Below are 19,908 nucleotides of genomic sequence, written 5' to 3' on the forward strand. Positions count from 1 at the left end.
CCACCTGGACACAACACCAGGTGAATGACAGGTAGGACCAGCAGCAGTGATTCCATACCTGCCTGGCCATACGACAAAGAAGAAACACACACACACACACACACACACTACGACTACTACTTTGCTGTCACTCGGAATCGAGTATGACGATCATCCAGCTATGATGCAATGATATGCGTTATTAAGGATGTCACCTATGTTCGTGAGTTCTGAAGTGACTAAAGAAGCCGATACGGGACCGGCAGGGTCGTTCACAGATGTTGCACATGTGGGGAGCTACATCTAGTGAGGAAGGGGCGGCGGCAGCGTCTTTCCGGCGCTGGCGCTTGTCTGCCTCGGTTTGCAGTCGGGCTAACTCGAAAATATTGAAACCTTCTCGTGTGGTGCTCCTCCAAGCGTAACGATGTGGAGTAGACGACTCCCAGGTGAGGGGGTCGATTTGGCACTTTTTCAGGTTTGTCGTAAGACTATCCTTATACTTTTTCAGTTGCCCGCCGGTGTTATGTTTACTATTCGTTAGGTGACTGTAAAATAGCTGCTTTGCCAGTGTACTGTCGTCCGTGCGGGTAACATGGCCAGTCCAGCGTAGTTGTTCATGGATAATGGGAGCTTCGATGCTTCTACAGTTGGTGACAGCAAGAATACCTATGGCATTTCTTCTCTTGTCTTCCCAGCGAACTCGGAGGATGGAACGTAGACTACGCTGATGAAAGTTTTCCGGAGCCTTGAGGTGTCTCCTGTATGTTACCCATGTCTCACTGCCATATAGCAGGGTGGGGAGGACCACTGCTCGATATACGTGCAACTTTGTAGAAAATTTCGGCTCCCTACAGCTGAAGACACGGTTTCCGAGTCTTCCAAAGGCTTGAGATGCACAACTGATCCGATGTTGAATCTCTTCATTGATGTCCGAGGTGATGAATAGGTGGCAGCCGAGATACCGAAAGTGGGTAAAATTAGAGAGGGTAGTACCGTTAAGCTGGATGGATGATGGGGGTGTCTGAACTAGGGGCAAGTTGAAAGAGAAACTGATTCTTACGTACATTCACCTTAAGGTCCGAAGTGTGCATATGCATCTGCGTAGGTGTTCAGCATCTCCTGTAGGTCGTGTTCAACAAGGGTGAGGTCGTCTGCATACTGAGGTTCAGTAATGGAAACTGCGGACACCTTTGTTCTTGCCTGGAGTTGTCTTATAATGAAATGACCCCCTTAACCCGGTACTCGATGCCCACCCCGCCGGCTAAATTGGCACTGGCACGAGTAAGGAAGGCTGCCAAGAAAACGGAAAAGAGAGTTGGTGCCAGTACACATCCTTGTTTAACCCCCGTTTGGATGGGGAAGAACACAGACTGGGTCCCATTGTGCAGGACACTGCCATTCATGCCATCGTGGAGTTGCCTCACAATGGCGGTGAATTTTGGTGGGCAGCCAAAACGGCTGAGGTTTCACCAGAGGGCTTCCCCGTTGACCGAGTTGAAGGCCTTGGTTAGGTCGATGAAACCCATGTACAGGTCATGACGCTGTTCTCTGCACTTTTCCTGTATCTGGTGGACAGCAAAGATCATGTCAGTGGTGCCACGTACTGGTCTAAGGCCACATTGGGATTTTGGGAGAATGATTTCCGCCTCAGGAAGAAGTCTGCTTAGGAGGACTCGGGTGATAATCTTGCTAGCTACGGACAGCATTCAGATCCCACGGTAGTTGCCACAGTCTGACCGGTCTCCCTTGTTCTTATAAATATAGACGATGGAGACATCTTTAAGAGCTTGTGGGATTTCCTCCTTTTCCCACATATACTCTGGGAGAGATTGGAGACGGCTGGTAAGCAGAGGTCCTCCAGCTTTATGCACCTCGGCTGGGATTCCATCAGGCCCTGAGGCTTTGTTATTTTTTCATCTGTTTGATGGCGGTAGCTACCTCATCCAGGGATGGAGGATAGCTGAGGTGGGCCAGCTCTGGATGCTGAGAGACCTGCTGGGTAATCAGGACATCCACATCGGATGAGCGGAGGGGGGCTGTGCCATGAGTGATTGTCCCATAAAATGTTTTAGTGGAATTGAAAAATTCGTGCATCTTGTGCTGATCTGCAAATTTTTGTGTTTCACTTGCTTTATTTTTAAACCAGTCGTTCTTTAGATTGCGAAGTTCCCGCTGGGCCGCTTCTTTCTTCTTGCAGATGGTATCAGGTTTGGTCCGAGACTGAGGGTTGTTCTGCCGGTCAGTTAAAGCAGAACGTTTATCATCGATGAGTACATTGATTGCCGGGTCATTTTCATCAAACCAGTCCTGGTGTATTCTTTCGATCTGGCCGAGGGTCTCTCTCTGCAGGGTTTTGTCATGACAGTGTCGAGAATATCCCATTCGGCACTGGGATTTGCATTGTTTGCTGTTGGGTTCCTTATCAGCCCATGTTCGAGCTGCTCTTTGAAAGTATGTGCTACTGCTGGATCCTCCAGACGCTTAGTGTTAAAACCTTTTCTGGAGGCTTGCTGCCTTCGCCGTTTTGGGGCAATGTGAAGTGAGAGCTTGGTTCTGACGAGGCGATGATCATTGTCACAGTGGTCCAAGCCACGCATGGCGCGGGTGATGAGGACATCTCTGCGGTCTCTTTCTCTGACAATGATGTAGTCAATGAGATGCCAGTGTTTGGATTGTGGGTGTTGCCACGAACCCGTGAACTTGTCGACCTGCCTAAACAAGGTATTTGGTGATAGTGAGGTTGTGCACAGCACACTTGCTGAGGAGGAGTAGGCCGTTGGCATTACACTTACATAGTCCATTTCTCCCTATGGTTCCTTGTCAAATGTCAGCATCTCTGCCAACTCTGGCATTGAAGTCACCAAGGAGCACAACCTTGTCTTCTCTGGGGATAGAGGTTAGCACTATGTCGAGGTCAGCGTAAAAGGCCTCCTTGATGTCATTCTCTGCATTCAGTGTTGGGGCATATGCACTGATGAAAAAGGAATGATGTGAGTGATTCAGTGGGACTCGAAGCGTCAGGAGGCGCTTGTTGATCCCAATAGGCATTTCAGTTAGCCTGTGTAGGTTGCATTGGCGGATGGCAAAGCCAACTCCATAAATGAGGTTCCTCTCCGCAGCAGGCTTACCCTTCCAGAAGGTATTGGCAGACCCTTGTTCCGTGAGTTGACCCTCATCTGGGAGCAGTGACTCACTAATTGCTGCTATGTCGATTTTATACTGAGCCAGGTCTTTTGCCAAAAGGGCGGTTCTTCTTTCAGGACGCTCATTTGTGCCAGTATTCAGAAGGGTCCCGACATTCCATGCAGCGACCCCAAGAGGTTGTATGGTTTATTTTTGCTTGGATCTGTGATTTTGATTGTGTTTTCGACTGCATAACGATGACCTTACTGGGTGCGGTTGCCCAGTCAGATTGTTCTTTTAGGCAGGCTATGTTTAGGGCACCTTTTCTAGCCCCCTCCCCGTGTGGGGTGACCAGAGTGGCTCCTCGAAACGGCTGCTCAGTCGCACGGACAGAACAGGATTGCACTGCTGCACTAGATCCCACTGCATAAACGACCATCTTATCTGTGCCGCCCCTGTGCAGAGTTGTGATGGCTGCACGTGAGTTGATTTATGTGGTGAGGCAGGAGCGCAAACTGCCACCACACATCTGGGCTCTCTCTTTTCCCGATCCAGTGGTGCAAGTGTTGCAACGACTGGGGAGAGGGAGAGTTGCAATGGACTGCCGATAGCCCAGTTTGATAGGTTTCGCCTGAGTAGCCTGTCCATCAGGCATTGCCTTCGTCTGCCGGTGTAGTCGTTGGGGTCTTGCTGGAGCTCTGTAAGCATGTCTGCCTGATGCGGGGCTCCACCGCAGATTTTTCGTTCGGTGTTTAGTCCCGTAGCCTTATACCTGCCAAGGTTAATCCACAAGGCAGCAGGTCAATGGTTGGTAGGCTCCAGAACGTGCCCTCATGCCAGTGGGCCTATGCACCGTCCCTCTGGGACCCACAGCTACTCTGAGATCCCCTGCTGGTCTAGTCTATGCCCGCGAGGCACCCCACTTACCGTGACACGCACACAATCACACAATCATGCATATCTACACATACGCATACACATAAATACTCAGCCAGAGCCACATGGTTTAATAGTTCCTGTTATAAGCAGCTGATAGACCCCTCACTCACCCAGATCTTCCTGGATATAGTAACAATTTACCTTGTGTCTCTCTGCTGTCTGTGTCTCACCAGTAAAAATAAACACCCTGTTCCAGTGCCTTGTCAGTTCTGCAGGCTCGGTTAGCATCTGTCTTTGGCTCATGTGAGTTCCACCACTTCTTATTGTACAAATGAACCACGTGTTTATTCCCTTTTACTGTTAGTCCCTGTTTAGTCGCACTTTTGTACGACAGTTTGCGATAGTATTCAGGTGTTTGCCAGCCGAGATAAAAAAAACAGAAGTTTTTGACAGCTGATTATAACTGGCGGGCGTATGACCTACTTTTACGGGCGGGACAAGCAGAGACTCAAACCTCATCGTTGTATAGATACTATGATTACACAACTATCTATATCCACATTAATTTTTATGTAAATAAAAAACTTGATACAGACAAGGTTATTTTTGTAATCTTGTACACAACACACAATGTTTCGGTCACATTCTTGATGTTCTTGGTCGAAGTATCTGTGTGTACATTGACGGCTATCCCGTGAAGACGGTTTTAGGGAGAAAATAATTACACAGTTTTATTGCTGCTGCTGCTGCATTAATTATCCTAACACAAAAGTAGCTACCCTGCATATCTATGCAGCATTCAGTGACTGCTGCTTCATTGTAAATATCTGTGCCTGTTGTCGGCTTTGGGGCTGAATATCTTGTTCCCTGAGGCAAAGGAATGCAGACCTAAGCAGAGAGGACAGTCGACACCGATCTCAACCAGGCTGCAACGTAACTTCTGGGCTGCTGCTTCTGTTCGGATAACACCTCTGCCGGTCTTGCGTAGAAGCACCTTGTACATGGTCCCATACCACCAGAGGTTGAGTACGCCAGAGGAGTGAAGCTGCCTTGAGCCACAGTTTAGAGGAAGAGCTAGGGAGGGTTTTAATCACCCGTCTGAAGCCAAAAGACTTGCTGGTATCTTTGAACTGTATATTATATGAGTAAGTCAAAATACCATTTCTTTCCTGATACAGCCTGGCCAAAAACCTGTGGCAACGGGTTAAAAATTGTACTGCGCGGTGGCGACTTTTTTCTTTACAAACAAAGGGAAATAACATCTCCGTATTTGCAATTTGACCTTAATATTTTGTGCACTTGTGTTGGAATTTTATAAGTAACAAAAATAAAAATTATAAAAATCATAGAAACATAGATATCACATATTAAAACATAAAAACCACAGAAGCTCAGTTATCATACATTAAAACTAAATTTATGATAATTATCATGGTGCACAAGTAAAAAATGCGTAATATCCCTGACATATAGAATCACAATTAAGTACAAGATAAACTGTAGACAAACTGTATACGTGTTTGATTACAATCATTGAAGTATATACCTCTGACAAAACAGATTTATGTCATACCGTACCTGCACTTTAAAGGTATTAAAGTGCATCAAAACAAAGGTACACTGACATGAGAATCAACCTCAATCTTCTTATGAAGCAATCATATAGTTTCTATTTATCATACCTCATACCCCAGTACTAAATAAACAACTAAAGCAATTCTATTGTAATTCAAATAGAATGTCGTCCACAGCATTACATAGTTACAAAATAAATTGAGCATTTGTGAGTATGCATTAGTCAGAATCATAATTTGACTCGCCTGATGATTCATATGTTAATTCATCTTCACTAACATCTGCAAATAGCATGGTTGTGTCTTCCATTGCCACACATATTTCCTGTGGAATCTGATCACCTTAAAACCATTTTATTGTGGACCGCCCATGTTTGAGTTCCCAGCCGCTGTCTTCTGCTTGCCACTGTACTGGAGTTGTTGTGTCTACCTTCTTCCATACTGTAGTTTGTACGCTCATTTTTTTCAGCCAAAACTGATTTGCATGGAGGAAGAAGGCTCGGATCACCATGCTTAATATTTTCAAGTGGATGCCGATGAGTAGCAGGTGCAGTATTTTGCCTAAACAAAGCAAATCTTCCATCATTTCCACTTTAAAACTTTCTTTTCCCATAGAGAGTACTCACAGATGAATCTAATGACAAGATCACATCTGGAGATACTTCTGGATAATCCCCAACCTTGGAAAAGGTTTCCTAAAAAACCATAAACTTTTCCTTGATATTTACGGATTTATCTTTCCTTTCGCATAAATGATGATGTGTAGTCACATCCTGTAAAAGTATGTATTGCTGGTAAGGCAGAGCAGATGGTCTCTCCTAAACTAGCAGCAAGGGCAGTAACATCTATATATCTACGAGAGTTGTTGCTGTTAAATCCAAGGTCCAACCAAACTTTGATCGTACCAGTACCCTTTGCAACATGGTAAAAAAAGGATCCCTAATATATCTGTGTCATTTGCTCTAACACTAACCTGGGCAGCTGTCATGGTTTCCTTGATATGGTTCACATGCAAAACAAGCTCGTGTGTCTGCTTCCTCATGCTGACAGCCAAGTTCAGGTACAATCTGCCGAAACACTGATCCTCTTTTTGCTACAAATTTATAACACTCTTCTTCTAGTGCTAGATAGATATCATGAACGTCTAACATTTCTCTGTAGGTGTCCTTTTCCCATTCAGCAACAAGGAATTTGAAGAGTGATGTCTTGAAAAGGCCGGATGACAATGCTTGACTCAAGTTATTTGGCCGTTTCTGTTCAGGGCCAGCAATAACAATGTTGACCCCAGTTGCAACGCATGTGTCGTTCATTATCTTTGATTTGACTCGTACAAATATCACACGCAAAGCCCACACATCTAGCATGAGCACACAACTTTGGCAGCAGGACTTCAGCCACCCCGCCAAAGGTAGCAGGGAGATCTGACTAGAGATCTGATGAGAAACATTATATCTATAACACAAGTATTGGCTGTGGAAGGTGGATGACTGTTTACTTTCGTTTAATTTTTTTGAGTACTGTACAGACTTTCCTGTTTTATTGATTAATCCATTAAGATGTGCCAGAGATGCAGGTACAGGGGTGATAGCGTAACTCAAAACTGTAGAAAGATTAATATAAATTTGGGTGGCTAAGTATAATAACCTTCTAAATAGGTCTCTTGTTGCTTGTATCTCTTGGCTCTTCATATCTTTCCCAGTTAACTTGGCTTTTACTTCCTCTGTTGCAAAGTTTTTCACTCTACACCGTGGTATTGGTTTTTCAAATCTACTAGTATCATTAAAACAAGTCTGTTACGAACTCACCACACCACTTCTGGCCAATATCAATACACTGTGTCAACTCTTCTTTCACTTTTTCTGAACCTCATAGCCAGTTGAAATGCAACACAGAAAAAAAAGGAAAATATAAATGATAATTATAACCATTCAAGATCATATTCAGACCCGACAACAGAGCAACAGTATAAAGATCGTATCTCTGATGATCTGCAGCCCTCAGGTGTTTTATTACTCAAGTGTAGTCGCTGTAATGTATGTATGTCGGTCACAACAAACAACAACCGAGGGTTAGAACTGTCAAACGCCGGAGTCGTTACCTAAGAACAGGTCAACCAGCATTTAAAGACCCTGACCCTGATGTTTCTTGCATTCAACAAACATCATGTATCAACAGCAACATTATATGACCTACAATAAAATCGTCAACTACTGTAGCTTAAATATACAATAGCATAGGAAGAGAATCATTTAAGTCATCATGTAATCAAGTGAACATGGAAGCTGACCCTGGCGAGGATATGGTTTGAAACAATGTCTTCATGTGTCCAGCTGTGTGTTGAAGATTTGATTAACTCGAAGATGATCCAATAAGAAAGTATGCGAATTCTGAACTGCCAATATGTTATTCATTATTGTCTCCATGTCTGTCAGGTGTTTCTCTTGAATACGCCCAAGAGCTTCCTGGTGACTCAACTTATCACCAGCTGCCAAGCGAGCCTCATCTAATTTTAGTAACTTTGTTTTGTAATGAACCTCGAGACGCTCTAGATGTGTTAAATATTGTTTAATAACTATATCAGTTTCTATTTCATATTTGTTTTTTAGATCATTCATATATTTATCACGACCCTTTTCGAAGATCTCTTTCTCTGTCAAGTACTTACACTTTACACTTTCCTTTAACATCTCATCTTCTTCTGATATATTCTTAATATTAACCTCCGTCTGTACAGGCTCACTTTCATACTTTCTTAACACGCGTTTAACCTCGCGACTCAACAAGTCACCGGTAATTATAAATAACTTCTCAAGAGGTGATAACCGAGTAGTAATTTCATCATGAGATGTACGAGTTTCACTCCAACGTGTTAACCAATCTTGGCTTATTTCTGCCATATTCTTGAGCCACTGATCATTCTCACTCCAAACTTTCTTTCTTTTAACTAATTTTTGAGATTCTGGGAGTATTAATTTACTGACTTTGACGTTCTCCTTCAGTGCATCTATGAGTTCTTTTTTAGCTTCCACGAGGGCCTTCTTATTGGCGGCGTATTTTCCTGAAGCATCAATAGCTATTAGCTCTTCCTCCAAGTCTAAAATCTTTTTTTCTTTCAACTTTATATTTTCGTCCAAGTTTTCGTCTGCTTTATCTTTCTTGTCGTTCATCTCAGCTTCGTTTGCGTTATTCAACTCCAAGATAAATGATTCATGTTTGGATTTTACTCTTTGCCGTTTATCCTCAAAATCTTTGAGTAACTGTAACAGACTGTCTTTGTACGTCTGGAGACTGTCTGATGATGACTGTTGTGGTAACAGTTGTGTTTCTTCCCCCTTGCTATATTTAACACAAGACTGAGGTCCCAGCTGGCCTTGTTGTCTTTCCTCCGTCTTGTGATTGTCGCGTTGTAAATAGTTGCGCTTCACGTAGACAACACCCAATATATTTATGATAACTGAGACAATCAGTAGCAGTAAGCAAGCTACAAACGCACCCAGATAACTGGTCGCTGTCTCACAGTTACAGGGGCGTCTTGTAGAACATGGTGTTGTCTGACTCGTGGCACCAACACGCCCCATGGCCTTCACCCTCAAGTTGCCTGAGAATTGTTCTAGATTGAGTTTAGATCCTGGATACATGACAACACTTTCCTCCGCTACTGTGATTGCAGAGGAGTTTCTCATCACCAGGTTTCCCCCGTCTATTACTACAGCCTGAGGAGACAATACGTCAACTTTTGTCCTTTGCAGCAGAAGCTCTGAGCCATTTGTCACGTGTAGCCTCTGGAGAGTGTCTATGTGAGTTGAGACAAAGTTAATGGAGGCACCAAAAGTGAATAAGCTGGAGATGTCGAGGACTTTGATGATGGAGTTGATGACAGTGAGTTGTGTGATGTTGACTTTGACGGCCAGCGAGGTGATGTTACTGTCCTGCAGATGAACGTGATCCACCTGGCTGGGCAGTCTGTTCAAGGTTGAGTTAGTGGCTGAGAATGTAAGGTGACGGTCACATGGGTGTTCCTCGCCCTTCACCACCACCACGTCGGCCACATTGTTCACCATAACACTGACACACACAGCTTCACTCAGCTGCAGCTTCACAGCGTTGTACACGAACACCTTCTGGACTGTTTCGTTCACCTGCTCTACCATATTCACCACCTGTGGAAGAGTTGCTTTGAAATTAACAACATTTCACTTAATTAAAAGATACTAATGAATTGTATATAGTTAATCGAACATTATTGTTGAGAGAGAAAAAATAAGCATTTATTTCGTCTCCTGTGGCCCCCCCCCCTCCCCCCCTATGATCAGACTTGAATTCCTGTCGCCCTTCCCCCTCCTCCCTGATCTCCAAAAGGCTTATGAAGACATTTTTTCTAGTTAAAGTTTCACCACTTTTTTTTCTACATCCAAGCAAACAAAGATGGGTTTTATTGACAAGGGGTAGGTTGACAGGTTGAGGTGACAGGGGTTGAGTTAACAGGGATGGGGTGACAGGGGTTGAGTTAACAGGGATGGGGCGACAGGGGTTGAGTTAACAGGGATGGGGCGACACAGTTAACAGGGATGGGGCGACAGGGGTTGAGTTAACAGGGATGGGGCGACAGGGGTTGAGTTAACAGGGATGGGGCGACAGGGGTTGAGTTAACAGGGATGGGGCGACAGGGGTTGAGTTAACAGGGATGGGGCGACAGGGGTTGAGTTAACAGGGATGGGGCGACAGGGGTATGAATTGGCAAGGGTTGAAATGACTGACCACTATATGTAATGTAGGTATTAGAGAAGTTCTTAAATAAATTTGTAACTTCCACGCCACGGTAACACTGTCTCAGATACTTGTTCAAACACCGGCATCGTGTTTGTATATAATTTATCCTTTTTTATGTTAGTCTTTCTATTACTTCTTCATTATGCCCGGAATATATCATATTCTCCTCGCGGGAGACCCCTGAAATAGCACGACATCTCCGACAATACTGAATGAAGTTAATATTGAGGTGAATGAATGGTATGTTTTCCCTGCTCTATGGTATCGCGCCATTTTTTTTAATTAATACCCTGATTATTTGGTCCTAATATACAGTATACACTTATTCTCTTACTTCAATCGTAATTATTATAGAGATATCAATGTGAATTTATTTAGTCAGGTCATATTAGAGTAAGTAATTCTTTACCCCCAAAATTGGACAAATTATTTTAAGTGAAAAAAAAAATAAAAAAAATAAAAATAATATATATATATACAGTATATATATATATATATATATATATATATATATATATATATATATATATATATATATATATATATATATATATATATATATATATATATATATATATATATATTAAGAACGCTTTTAATTGACTCCTTAAGCAGAAACCGTATGGTGTTACACTAGAATACAAATAAAAACTAGCCAAGAACTAGTGTTAATGGTTTGAGCAGTCGCACAAAAGAATATTAGTAAAACAGCATAAAAATATTGTGACCTGATAGTTATATTTTTTTTACTGGTATTAGCCCACCCGGGCACAGGTCACTGACCTACATCGGGGTGTAGTGGCCCCTGTCTCATCAACAGAAGTATTATATAAATGGGTTCTTACATCTGATTTTATATTCAGATTTCACCCCCTGTAACTTTCCACTGGCTATGAGGTGACATGTTCAATGCACGTGATAAGGTGTGCCCACGGGAAGCTGCGTCATACTATGCTGAGTAAAGGCATAAGTAGCCGGCTCTCTGGCCACCTGAAGCGAGCAATAGTTTGATATCCTTGACTAGAGGAAGACGTTATTTGAGAGCCGCAGTGGATGGCTCCGTCTTCCCTCGAGAGGGGAACGACGTACCCATACCGTTCTCCCTCGATGGGTCACTACTCATCAGTCACTCACATCAAGTTTTATCAAACGGACGTGATTCACGTTTATATACATAAACCTCGTCCCTTTTCTCATTCACTCATAAATAGTGGAACTTACGGTTGATCTACACTCAGGAATTATAGACATAATCCTTTTGTAATAAAACAAGAAACTTCAATTGGGTTTCGTTACCAAAAGCCCAATTATATTATATGTGTTACCAACCTGGTTTACTGGGAATTAACCAAGGTAACAGGGGCCTGGGGGGTGAAAATGTAATAATAATAATAATAATAATAATAATAATAATAATAATAATAATAATAATAATAATAATTAGGTCATAGTAAATAAAAATTTTATTAAAATATAAAAAACATAGAAATAAAATTATACTAATAATAATAACAACAACACTCAACATGGAGAAACGATATATGTATGCTGTGTTGTTAAAGTAAGAGAAACAATTGAGACCCTGCAATTTTGTGTAAATGAGGCAGAAAGTCAGATGAGCAACCTGGGACTTGGTCACAATTTTTGTGATGTCATATAGCAGCAGGGTCTACCATTAGACAACACATTATGCTTCCAATATCTTCCTAGGCAGTAGTACCTCCATGTTTGGTAGCTGCCTACTACCTTATAACAACAACAAGGGTGATAAGAGTTTAAGTCCGGTGTCGTTATGGCATGTATTCTTCACCTATAATTCAGACATAAAAAAGAAGTACTTGTAGCTGCACTGCTCTTTGTAATAGTATGAATATCAATAGTAGATGTAGTAACTCTAGAAGTATTTGTAGTAGTATTAGTAGACGACTCTAAAAGAAGTTTTCAGGTCTTGTTACTCAAACAATCGAGGAATGAATAACCTTAAGCTAAGTTTTCATTATAAGCGGAGTCATTAATAGAACAGGTTTTGAGCATGATCTTAACCCAGCTTTATGGACCAACTCGGGAGGTCAAAATGGGCAGTGGCTAAAACTAAAAGAAAATTTACCTAACTGTTTTCTGACAGCCACGTGTAGTTCGTCACAATTGGGTTCTGAAGGTAAGAATCACCCTGTCTCATATTATATACAAGTGAATATCATTTCGTAGAATGACAACAAAAACTGAATAACACTGTAGTAAGGTAATGAGTTATTGTTAGCCGAACAATTACTATACTCGTCTTATGTCACAAATACTATACAAAATATCCGCGTAGAGAATTAAAAACAAAACTAGTATTAAGGAGGAACTGTTACTTTGATTATTAATTTGTATTTCATTATAACACATGACTTAGTCTATTTATGAGATACACCACAATTTACGGTTCAGTATTTCCTGATCAAATATATAATCTGTTCTCATCTTTCGAGGTGCACCTCATGTGTAGTCGTAGTTCAGTGAGGTTAGATGAAATTCTAAGAGTGCTTCTTCACATAATGTATACAGTTGCCGATTCTTATTTCATCCGTCTGCAGAGTTGTGGTATTCCTCACGTCTCTCTTCTCTGTGAATGTACAGTATTGTATAATCACTTATTGAGCATAAATAATGTTAATGATGTCACAGAGGATTCGGGTCACTGACTGACTGAAAACTTATAATCCTCCTTTTAATTTCTGGTAATTCCTTGTTGATTTTTACGTTCACTCCACCTTGAGTCAATGTTATAATGGATACTCATTTTAGTTTATTTCTTCTGTCTTATGAAGGAATTGCCATATCAGCAGGACAGGTGGGGGGGGGGTAAATATTTAGAAGATGCCAACACCTACTTATATATGGAGACAGAATAAATTAAAACAAATTATTCCATAGCGTGTCCGTCGGAAATGTATATCTTTCGAGTATTACAACCGATACAATTATCAACTATATTACTTGTTCAAAGTAGGCAGGGCTATGAAGTAGATGGATAATGTGAGGTAAAATACACACACAAAAAAATACTAAACAAACCTTTGAAAATCTGACCTAACGTTTCCTAACCTCTGAAAATAACCAAACTATTATTGCTTTACCTTATTCATGTTTTCGGTGTTTAGTAGGTGATGGTGTTGTTTTCGGTGTTCAGATGAGGAGGGATCCATAATCTCGAAAGTGATTTTTTTTTTAATTTTTACAAGTTTGGAGACGTTAAGTAAAGTATTCAAATGTTTGTGTGGTGTTCTTTTTAGCATTTTACCCCACAATTTCCCTCAACTTTAAAGCCCTGCCCACTTTGAACAAGTAATATTGTTGGTTATTTTATCGGTTAAAAGACTCGAAAAATAATTTTTTTCGGCGGGAACGTTATTTATTTTTAGTTTCTTCTCTTTCTCTCTATGTAAGACTCAATATATAAGTAGGTGTTGGCAACTACTAAATATTAACCCAGAAGGGCATAAAACTCGTTCCTCAGAGGACAATACTACACGATGATAGGCACCAATGCTGTTTTGCCCGAATGTACTTCATGGCCTTCCTAGATAAAGAGGGAAAAACGCATCTAGCCACTTTTATTCGTTTTATATGAAATGTATTCTGACTCTACCATGACAAGATACGTTCTCTCAACCTCAGTTAAGAGGGTAAAACTTGTGTGGAAATAGATATTCAAGCAACCATTACGGCTCACGACATATTATAGTTACCTGATCACCATTCGTGTAGTTGCAGGAGAGGTCGGGGCCCTTGAGCACACAGTAAAGAGCATCCACGCTCACGTCAAGGTGTATGGGGTACGGCCGTGCTGCCTGCATAATACACACCGACATCATCACCCCTAACCCTGCTCTCATTGTCCCAGAAGGGCTGTGAAGAGAAGAGAAGGTTTCACCACTCGGTCTTGTCGAACGCATGACGACGCTTATTATATATTCATCAAATGTTTACACAAGAAATTAGCTTTTTTATTATTTATTTATTTATTTATTTATTTTTATTATTATTATTATTTTTATATAAATGCATAAAGAAGTGATAATAATTGTCATAATGTCCGCGTAATGTTGCACCACCACAAAAATAAATTAAAACTCGAACAGAATAGTTATGAAATATTTAACTGTGTGATAGTTTCATAAGGGAAAATAAGTGACTGTCTTCTTTACAGCAGTACAATGATTCCGCACATCTATCCATCCCTTCCAGGTCAGATGGATTTGATATAGTTCCGGACTCATACAATCAACTTCCAAAGGCAATGTTTCTTTCTCGCTCTCTCTGAAAATATTGGCGGCATTAAAGGCACACACTGACCATTTCCAGTGGAAGTTAGTCTCCGGAAAAGATTTACTCTCGAGATCTCACCGTTAACAAAGTTACAGAGGTGGACTCTGAAGTTCACGTTAAGAATAACTACTTCGTAATCCAACTCTAAACACTTGTAAAGGTAGTTGTGGCCAAGTAGTATGAACGATCTCTCATTCCTTCTACATATTTTCTGTGATTATAATGATATTATTCACATGATAATTGCTTTCTTTCTCTGTTTATGTTATAAAGGCAAGAGTAGAATCCATGATGAAGCCAATGTTACTCATATAATTTTCATAACTCCAAAATTTAATAATATTCTTCGTCGCTGGAAAATTCTTGTTATCATCATTCAAGTCAATGCTTCATTATCTGTCATCTATATTATGTTTCAGTACAAATTAAAATACGACCACTGAGTTATTATTCACTTCTTCCACATTAACAAACTTTGTCTTCTTCACACTATATTTCATTGGTTTAGTTCTAACACAGACATAGACGAGGCACAATAATTACACTCACTATAGTAACAACATCTACACTGTCCTAGACACACCTTTCTTGTGGTCGTGGCTGTACCTGAACAGGATCTTCTCTAATCTGAGATACCAGAGATAAGATGATAAGAATGATTACAATGATGACAGATCTTATTTATATATATATATATATATAATTGTCATGGTTTTAGTTTTCGTAGTGGGAGTAAGAGTGGATTATATTATATAAAGATAATATATGTCGTATTTCTTATTTCTTACCGTAGAGTTCGATACCTTCACACTGGTTACTTACAGGAGATTATGGCGTATCTACGTAGAAGTTCACTCCACCACTCGACATTCCATGATTTATACTTGATAAATGATGAATTATTGAATTCCATTAATTTCCAACATCCATCTAAGTTATTGGTTATACTTTGTCATAACCAATCAGTCATTACCTTTAGTAATAATAAGATAGGATCACAGATACGGGCAGATAATTGCACTTACATTTATTTGTCAAGCTTCCATACAATGATTTACAATTTGCATGTATATATGAGTCACTCACATTCATGCTGTGATAAAATTAATCTTCTAAAAGAGGGAATTTTCAACTCGGGAACTCATGTGATTACTCTACTGTGGGTATGACTTAACAGAGCCTTAATTCTTCAAGTGATACATTTACTGCCAGCCTGGATTACTTTTGTTGCAACCAGGCTTCATCACAAGAACTTCTTTCCACGGCCATAACAACAAAAGTACTCTTGGGTTACCACACATAGTCTCGCGCCACTAACAGTCACTGTAGACGGTTGTCGCGGCAAGGAGAACTGGTAAGCGTGACTTGAATTAGCCACTTAGGTTCAGTAGGCCAACCTGGATTGCTTTTGTCGCAACCAGGCTTCCACACGTGATATTTCCACGGGGATAACAAACCTAGGTTAACACACTTAATCTCGTGTCGACGACAGTTCACAGGACGGAGTGGCGGTGGAGGACTCTGTGTGGTGTGGTGTCCCGCCCCCTTTCAGGAGGGAGAGGATGGAGACGACGTCTTAACTAACCCATGGCTCAGGGGATACTACTCAAAATGAGGTTTTTGGGTGTGAAGCGATGAACAGTACAACACTGTTTCACTGCTCACCCCCCTAAAGGCTGGCTAACATACACTAATTGAAAAATACATGTCCCAGTTATGCCTCGCCGGGCGTCTTATCTCTGGTAAAACAAACTTTGGAGTTGGTTGCGTGGGTAAGCCTAACGCAACCCATGACAATATATATATATATATATATATATATATATATATATATATATATATATATATATATATATATATATATATATATATATAAGTATTTATATATATATATATATATATATATATATATATATATATATATATATATATATATATATATATATATATATATATATATATATATATATATATATATATATATATATATATATTTATATATTAATGTTGCAGCTAACAACATTTTTAAAGTAATTCTTCCTTTTATTTTTATAAAATACAATACAACATCAAACTCACACGTCAGGAAAACAACGACGTGGACGCGGCAATACTTGACCCTACTTTATTCTACAGTTGACGCAGGTGAACCAGAAATGTCGTGCTTAAAGGCTGAAGATCAAATGAATATGAGTGATGCAAATAATGAGATGTGTTTGTGAAAGGTACAGTACAGAGCCGACCTGGGCTTACAGAGGCCTTAAAGACGTACTGAAAGAATGGGTAATAAAGGAAGTGAAGTGATTGACTAGAGACACGTGGGGGGGACATGAAAGGACAGATTGAGGGAGGTACTGGATATGAAGGGAAATGGTGTTGTATATATGACCAGGGAATATGACGTCATGTGGTTCAGGGGGTGAATTGTACTGCTGATGGATGATGCAGGGATGTGTGAAGCTACAGAGGTAAACCTGATGGAGAGAACTTGTTATTGAAGAGACTCACCATAGCGGAACACATCTGTTACACTTGTTAAGACATGATGAAAAACAGCAACCGAAGGGAAACTCTTGTGTTGCTTTTTATTTTGGTCAAACAGCTCCATGCACGACGAAAATGGTAGTGAAAGACAATACACTTTTCATAGATTGTTGTTGATGCTAAAATTAATATATTTATAGACAACATTATATGGCCTACAATATAATCGTCAACTACTGTAGCTTAAATATACTATAGCATAATAAGAGAATCATTTAAATCATCGTGTAATCCAGTGAATTTAACATGGAAGGCGATGACTCTGGCGAGGATATGGTGGTGAAACAATGTCTTCATGTGTCCAGCTGTGTATTGAAGATTTGATTAACTTGAAGATGATATTAATATTGATATATTGATATTGAAGCAGTTTATTTCGCATAAAAATACAGATACAATGTGGACAATAATAGCAATATTGACATGGCTGAGACAATTGAGAGCCTGAGCTCTCTTAGTGGCTCTTGGTATAAACTATACATTTATCTCAAGGAAGTATTATGTGACGTTTAGTATCATCTGGAATACTACACACAATATGGTGTTGGCAAGAACATATCAGAATCTTACCACGATAATTACTTCGTTATTTATTGGTTTATATATATTTTTTTTACATTTATATTATAAGTATAAACATTTTACAGTGGAATTGATATACAGTAATATGATAAGTGGGAGAAGCAATGCAACATGGGTTGTATTAAGGTGAAAGAAGGGGTCATATACAGTCGGGATCATGTCTTGACGGCAAATATATAATTATTGCAATAATAATGTCTATCTATCTACATGAAAATATATAATGTAATGGTTTTGATGGTACAATAAAAGTAAGAGCATAAAGTAAGTATTATAAAAACATTTATACTTAGACAGTAGATTTTTTTAAGAGACAATTTAGAGGAAGGGAGTGTAGTCTTTGCTCGGATGGGTGGGGGTAAGTTGTCCCACACCTTCACACCATGATTATTTAATGGAGGTCTGGGACTAAGAGGAGTGCATGGAGAGGGGGTGGGGTGGTCTTAGTAGCTCTGGATGTCTTAAGTTGTATCTCTGATTATTCCGGAACTGGAAATAATTAATCAAGTGATTGACAGATTTATAAACAAATATGGCACAGCAGTAGGTGTTAATATTCTCGAATTTTAACATTTTTAATTTAGGAACATATTTGTTAGTGTGATCAGTTTTTTCAAGTTGGTCGCAGTATCAAAGGCTTTAGAGAGGTCCAGGAATATTCCGACTGTGAACTAACTTTCATCAAAGGAGTTTAAGATGTCATGGGTAAAGATAGTAGGGCACTCTTAGTTCACCTTCTAGCTCTAAATCCAAACTGAGAATCTGTAAGGATGTTAATGACACTGCAGAAGGAATTTAGCCTACTACATGCTAGCTTCTCCAGTATCTTACTTAAAGATGGGAGAACCGATAAGAGGCGGTAATTCTTGGAGAACAAGTTGCAATAAGTGGGCTACTTTCGTAATGATACTCATTGGTATATTTCGTCGACTGCTGTTGCATCTTTGGACATTTTTATGATGGTCAATAATTCATCTGCCGTGATAGGGGCTAAGAACAACTCATTATGCTGCCTGTTCTTGAGGTAGGCTATAAATTCCTCATGGAGATCAAGGATGCTCTCAGCAAGATTTTTACCAACATTGATAAAATAATCATTGAAGTGGTTCGTTATAGGGGAGGGTTTCAATTACAACTGAACCATTTATCATAAAAGCTGAGTGGGGAGCCGTAGGTTGAGTGATCCTGTTCTGAATAGAATTGATGATACTCCCGGTTTTCTTACTGTTGCCCGATAATGGCCGCAGCTTATTTGTGTAATAGCTGCGTCTGGCATTTCTAACTGCTTGAGTTACTCTATTTCTGATGCTTCGCTAAGCATCACCGAAAGTTATGGGTATTTTTGCAAATTTTCTTTGAGTTTGTTTTTCTTTTATCATTGCCTTGATTTCACTTGTAATATAAGGTTTGGAGATAGATACAGTTTTTACTAACTTAGTCTTGAGGGGGAACCATTTATCAAAGCAAACATTGAAGATGCGAGAAGAGTTGCAGCAGATCACGTTTGGGTTGTCGAAGGCTTAGACAAGATCCCACTTAGCTTTCATTAATTTTTTTTTCGAACAAGAGCATGATGGCGGTACAGTAGTCTCTGTATTTTATTGTCTTTACTAGACCTTTCGATCTTGTTGCTGTTTTATACATGGCAAAAACTGGGAAGTGATCTGAGATATGATTATAGATAATTCCGCTTGCAAGATTGTTAGAAATGTTGTTAGTTCAGGTATGATCTATCACATTGGTAGAGGTGGCAGTTACTCTAGTGGGTTTGGTTATAGTGTTGAAGAAGAGCTTAGAGTGACAGACAGTAAGAAGGTCTATTACTGAGGTGTCCGACTCTGATTTAAGTAAACCAAGATTGAAATCTGATGTAATGTTGCAAAGTTTCCTCTCTGAACTGATGATAGAGATTGAGATAAGCTCCGATAATTTATCAAGAAAGTTCCTTACATTGGTGTGGGGTCTTCTGTAAATTACTCGTACTAGAATATTTCGTAACTCGTTACGTAATTCAGTGAAACACTCCCCATGATCTCTTGAACCTTTAAATCATCTCTTATAGAAGTGTTATACTTAATATCAACATATAGCACGACACCACCACTGTGTCGTGACGTGTTGACGCAGTGTCTATTATAATTAG

The 19,908-nt window shown here is 40.1% G+C and overlaps 1 protein-coding gene across 2 annotated transcripts; it reads right to left on the minus strand.

Moving 5' to 3' along the window:
- Positions 1-4,593: 4,593 nt before the first annotated feature.
- LOC121869041 lies at positions 4,594-15,232 on the minus strand. Of its 2 annotated transcripts, XM_042370136.1 has the most exons (3): positions 15,189-15,232; positions 14,060-14,219; positions 4,594-9,715 (listed from the first exon to the last, which is right to left on the minus strand). In XM_042370136.1, exons 1-3 carry the CDS (start codon positions 15,200-15,202, stop codon positions 7,874-7,876), a joined length of 2,016 nt encoding a protein of 671 aa, XP_042226070.1. In that variant the 5' UTR covers positions 15,203-15,232; the 3' UTR covers positions 4,594-7,873. The 2 variants fall into 2 exon arrangements, 1 of the variants encoding a protein (XP_042226070.1); XR_006089499.1 differs by lacking the exons at positions 4,594-9,715; positions 15,189-15,232 and adding an exon at positions 12,111-12,933 and having other exon boundaries at positions 14,060-14,148.
- Positions 15,233-19,908: the final 4,676 nt, after the last annotated feature.

This window comes from Homarus americanus, unplaced genomic scaffold (genome assembly GCF_018991925.1).
Source record: "Homarus americanus isolate GMGI-L3 unplaced genomic scaffold, GMGI_Hamer_2.0 scaffold32583, whole genome shotgun sequence".
NCBI lineage: Eukaryota > Metazoa > Arthropoda > Malacostraca > Decapoda > Nephropidae > Homarus > Homarus americanus.

What these genes read in the sequence shown, in the direction of transcription:
- LOC121869041 (XM_042370136.1), bottom strand. An exon ending in ACTACACGAATGGTGATCAG is followed by an intron (nt 9,716 to 14,059) that starts GTAACTATAATA and finishes ACTCTTCCACAG; the next exon opens with GTGGTGAATATGGTAGAGCA.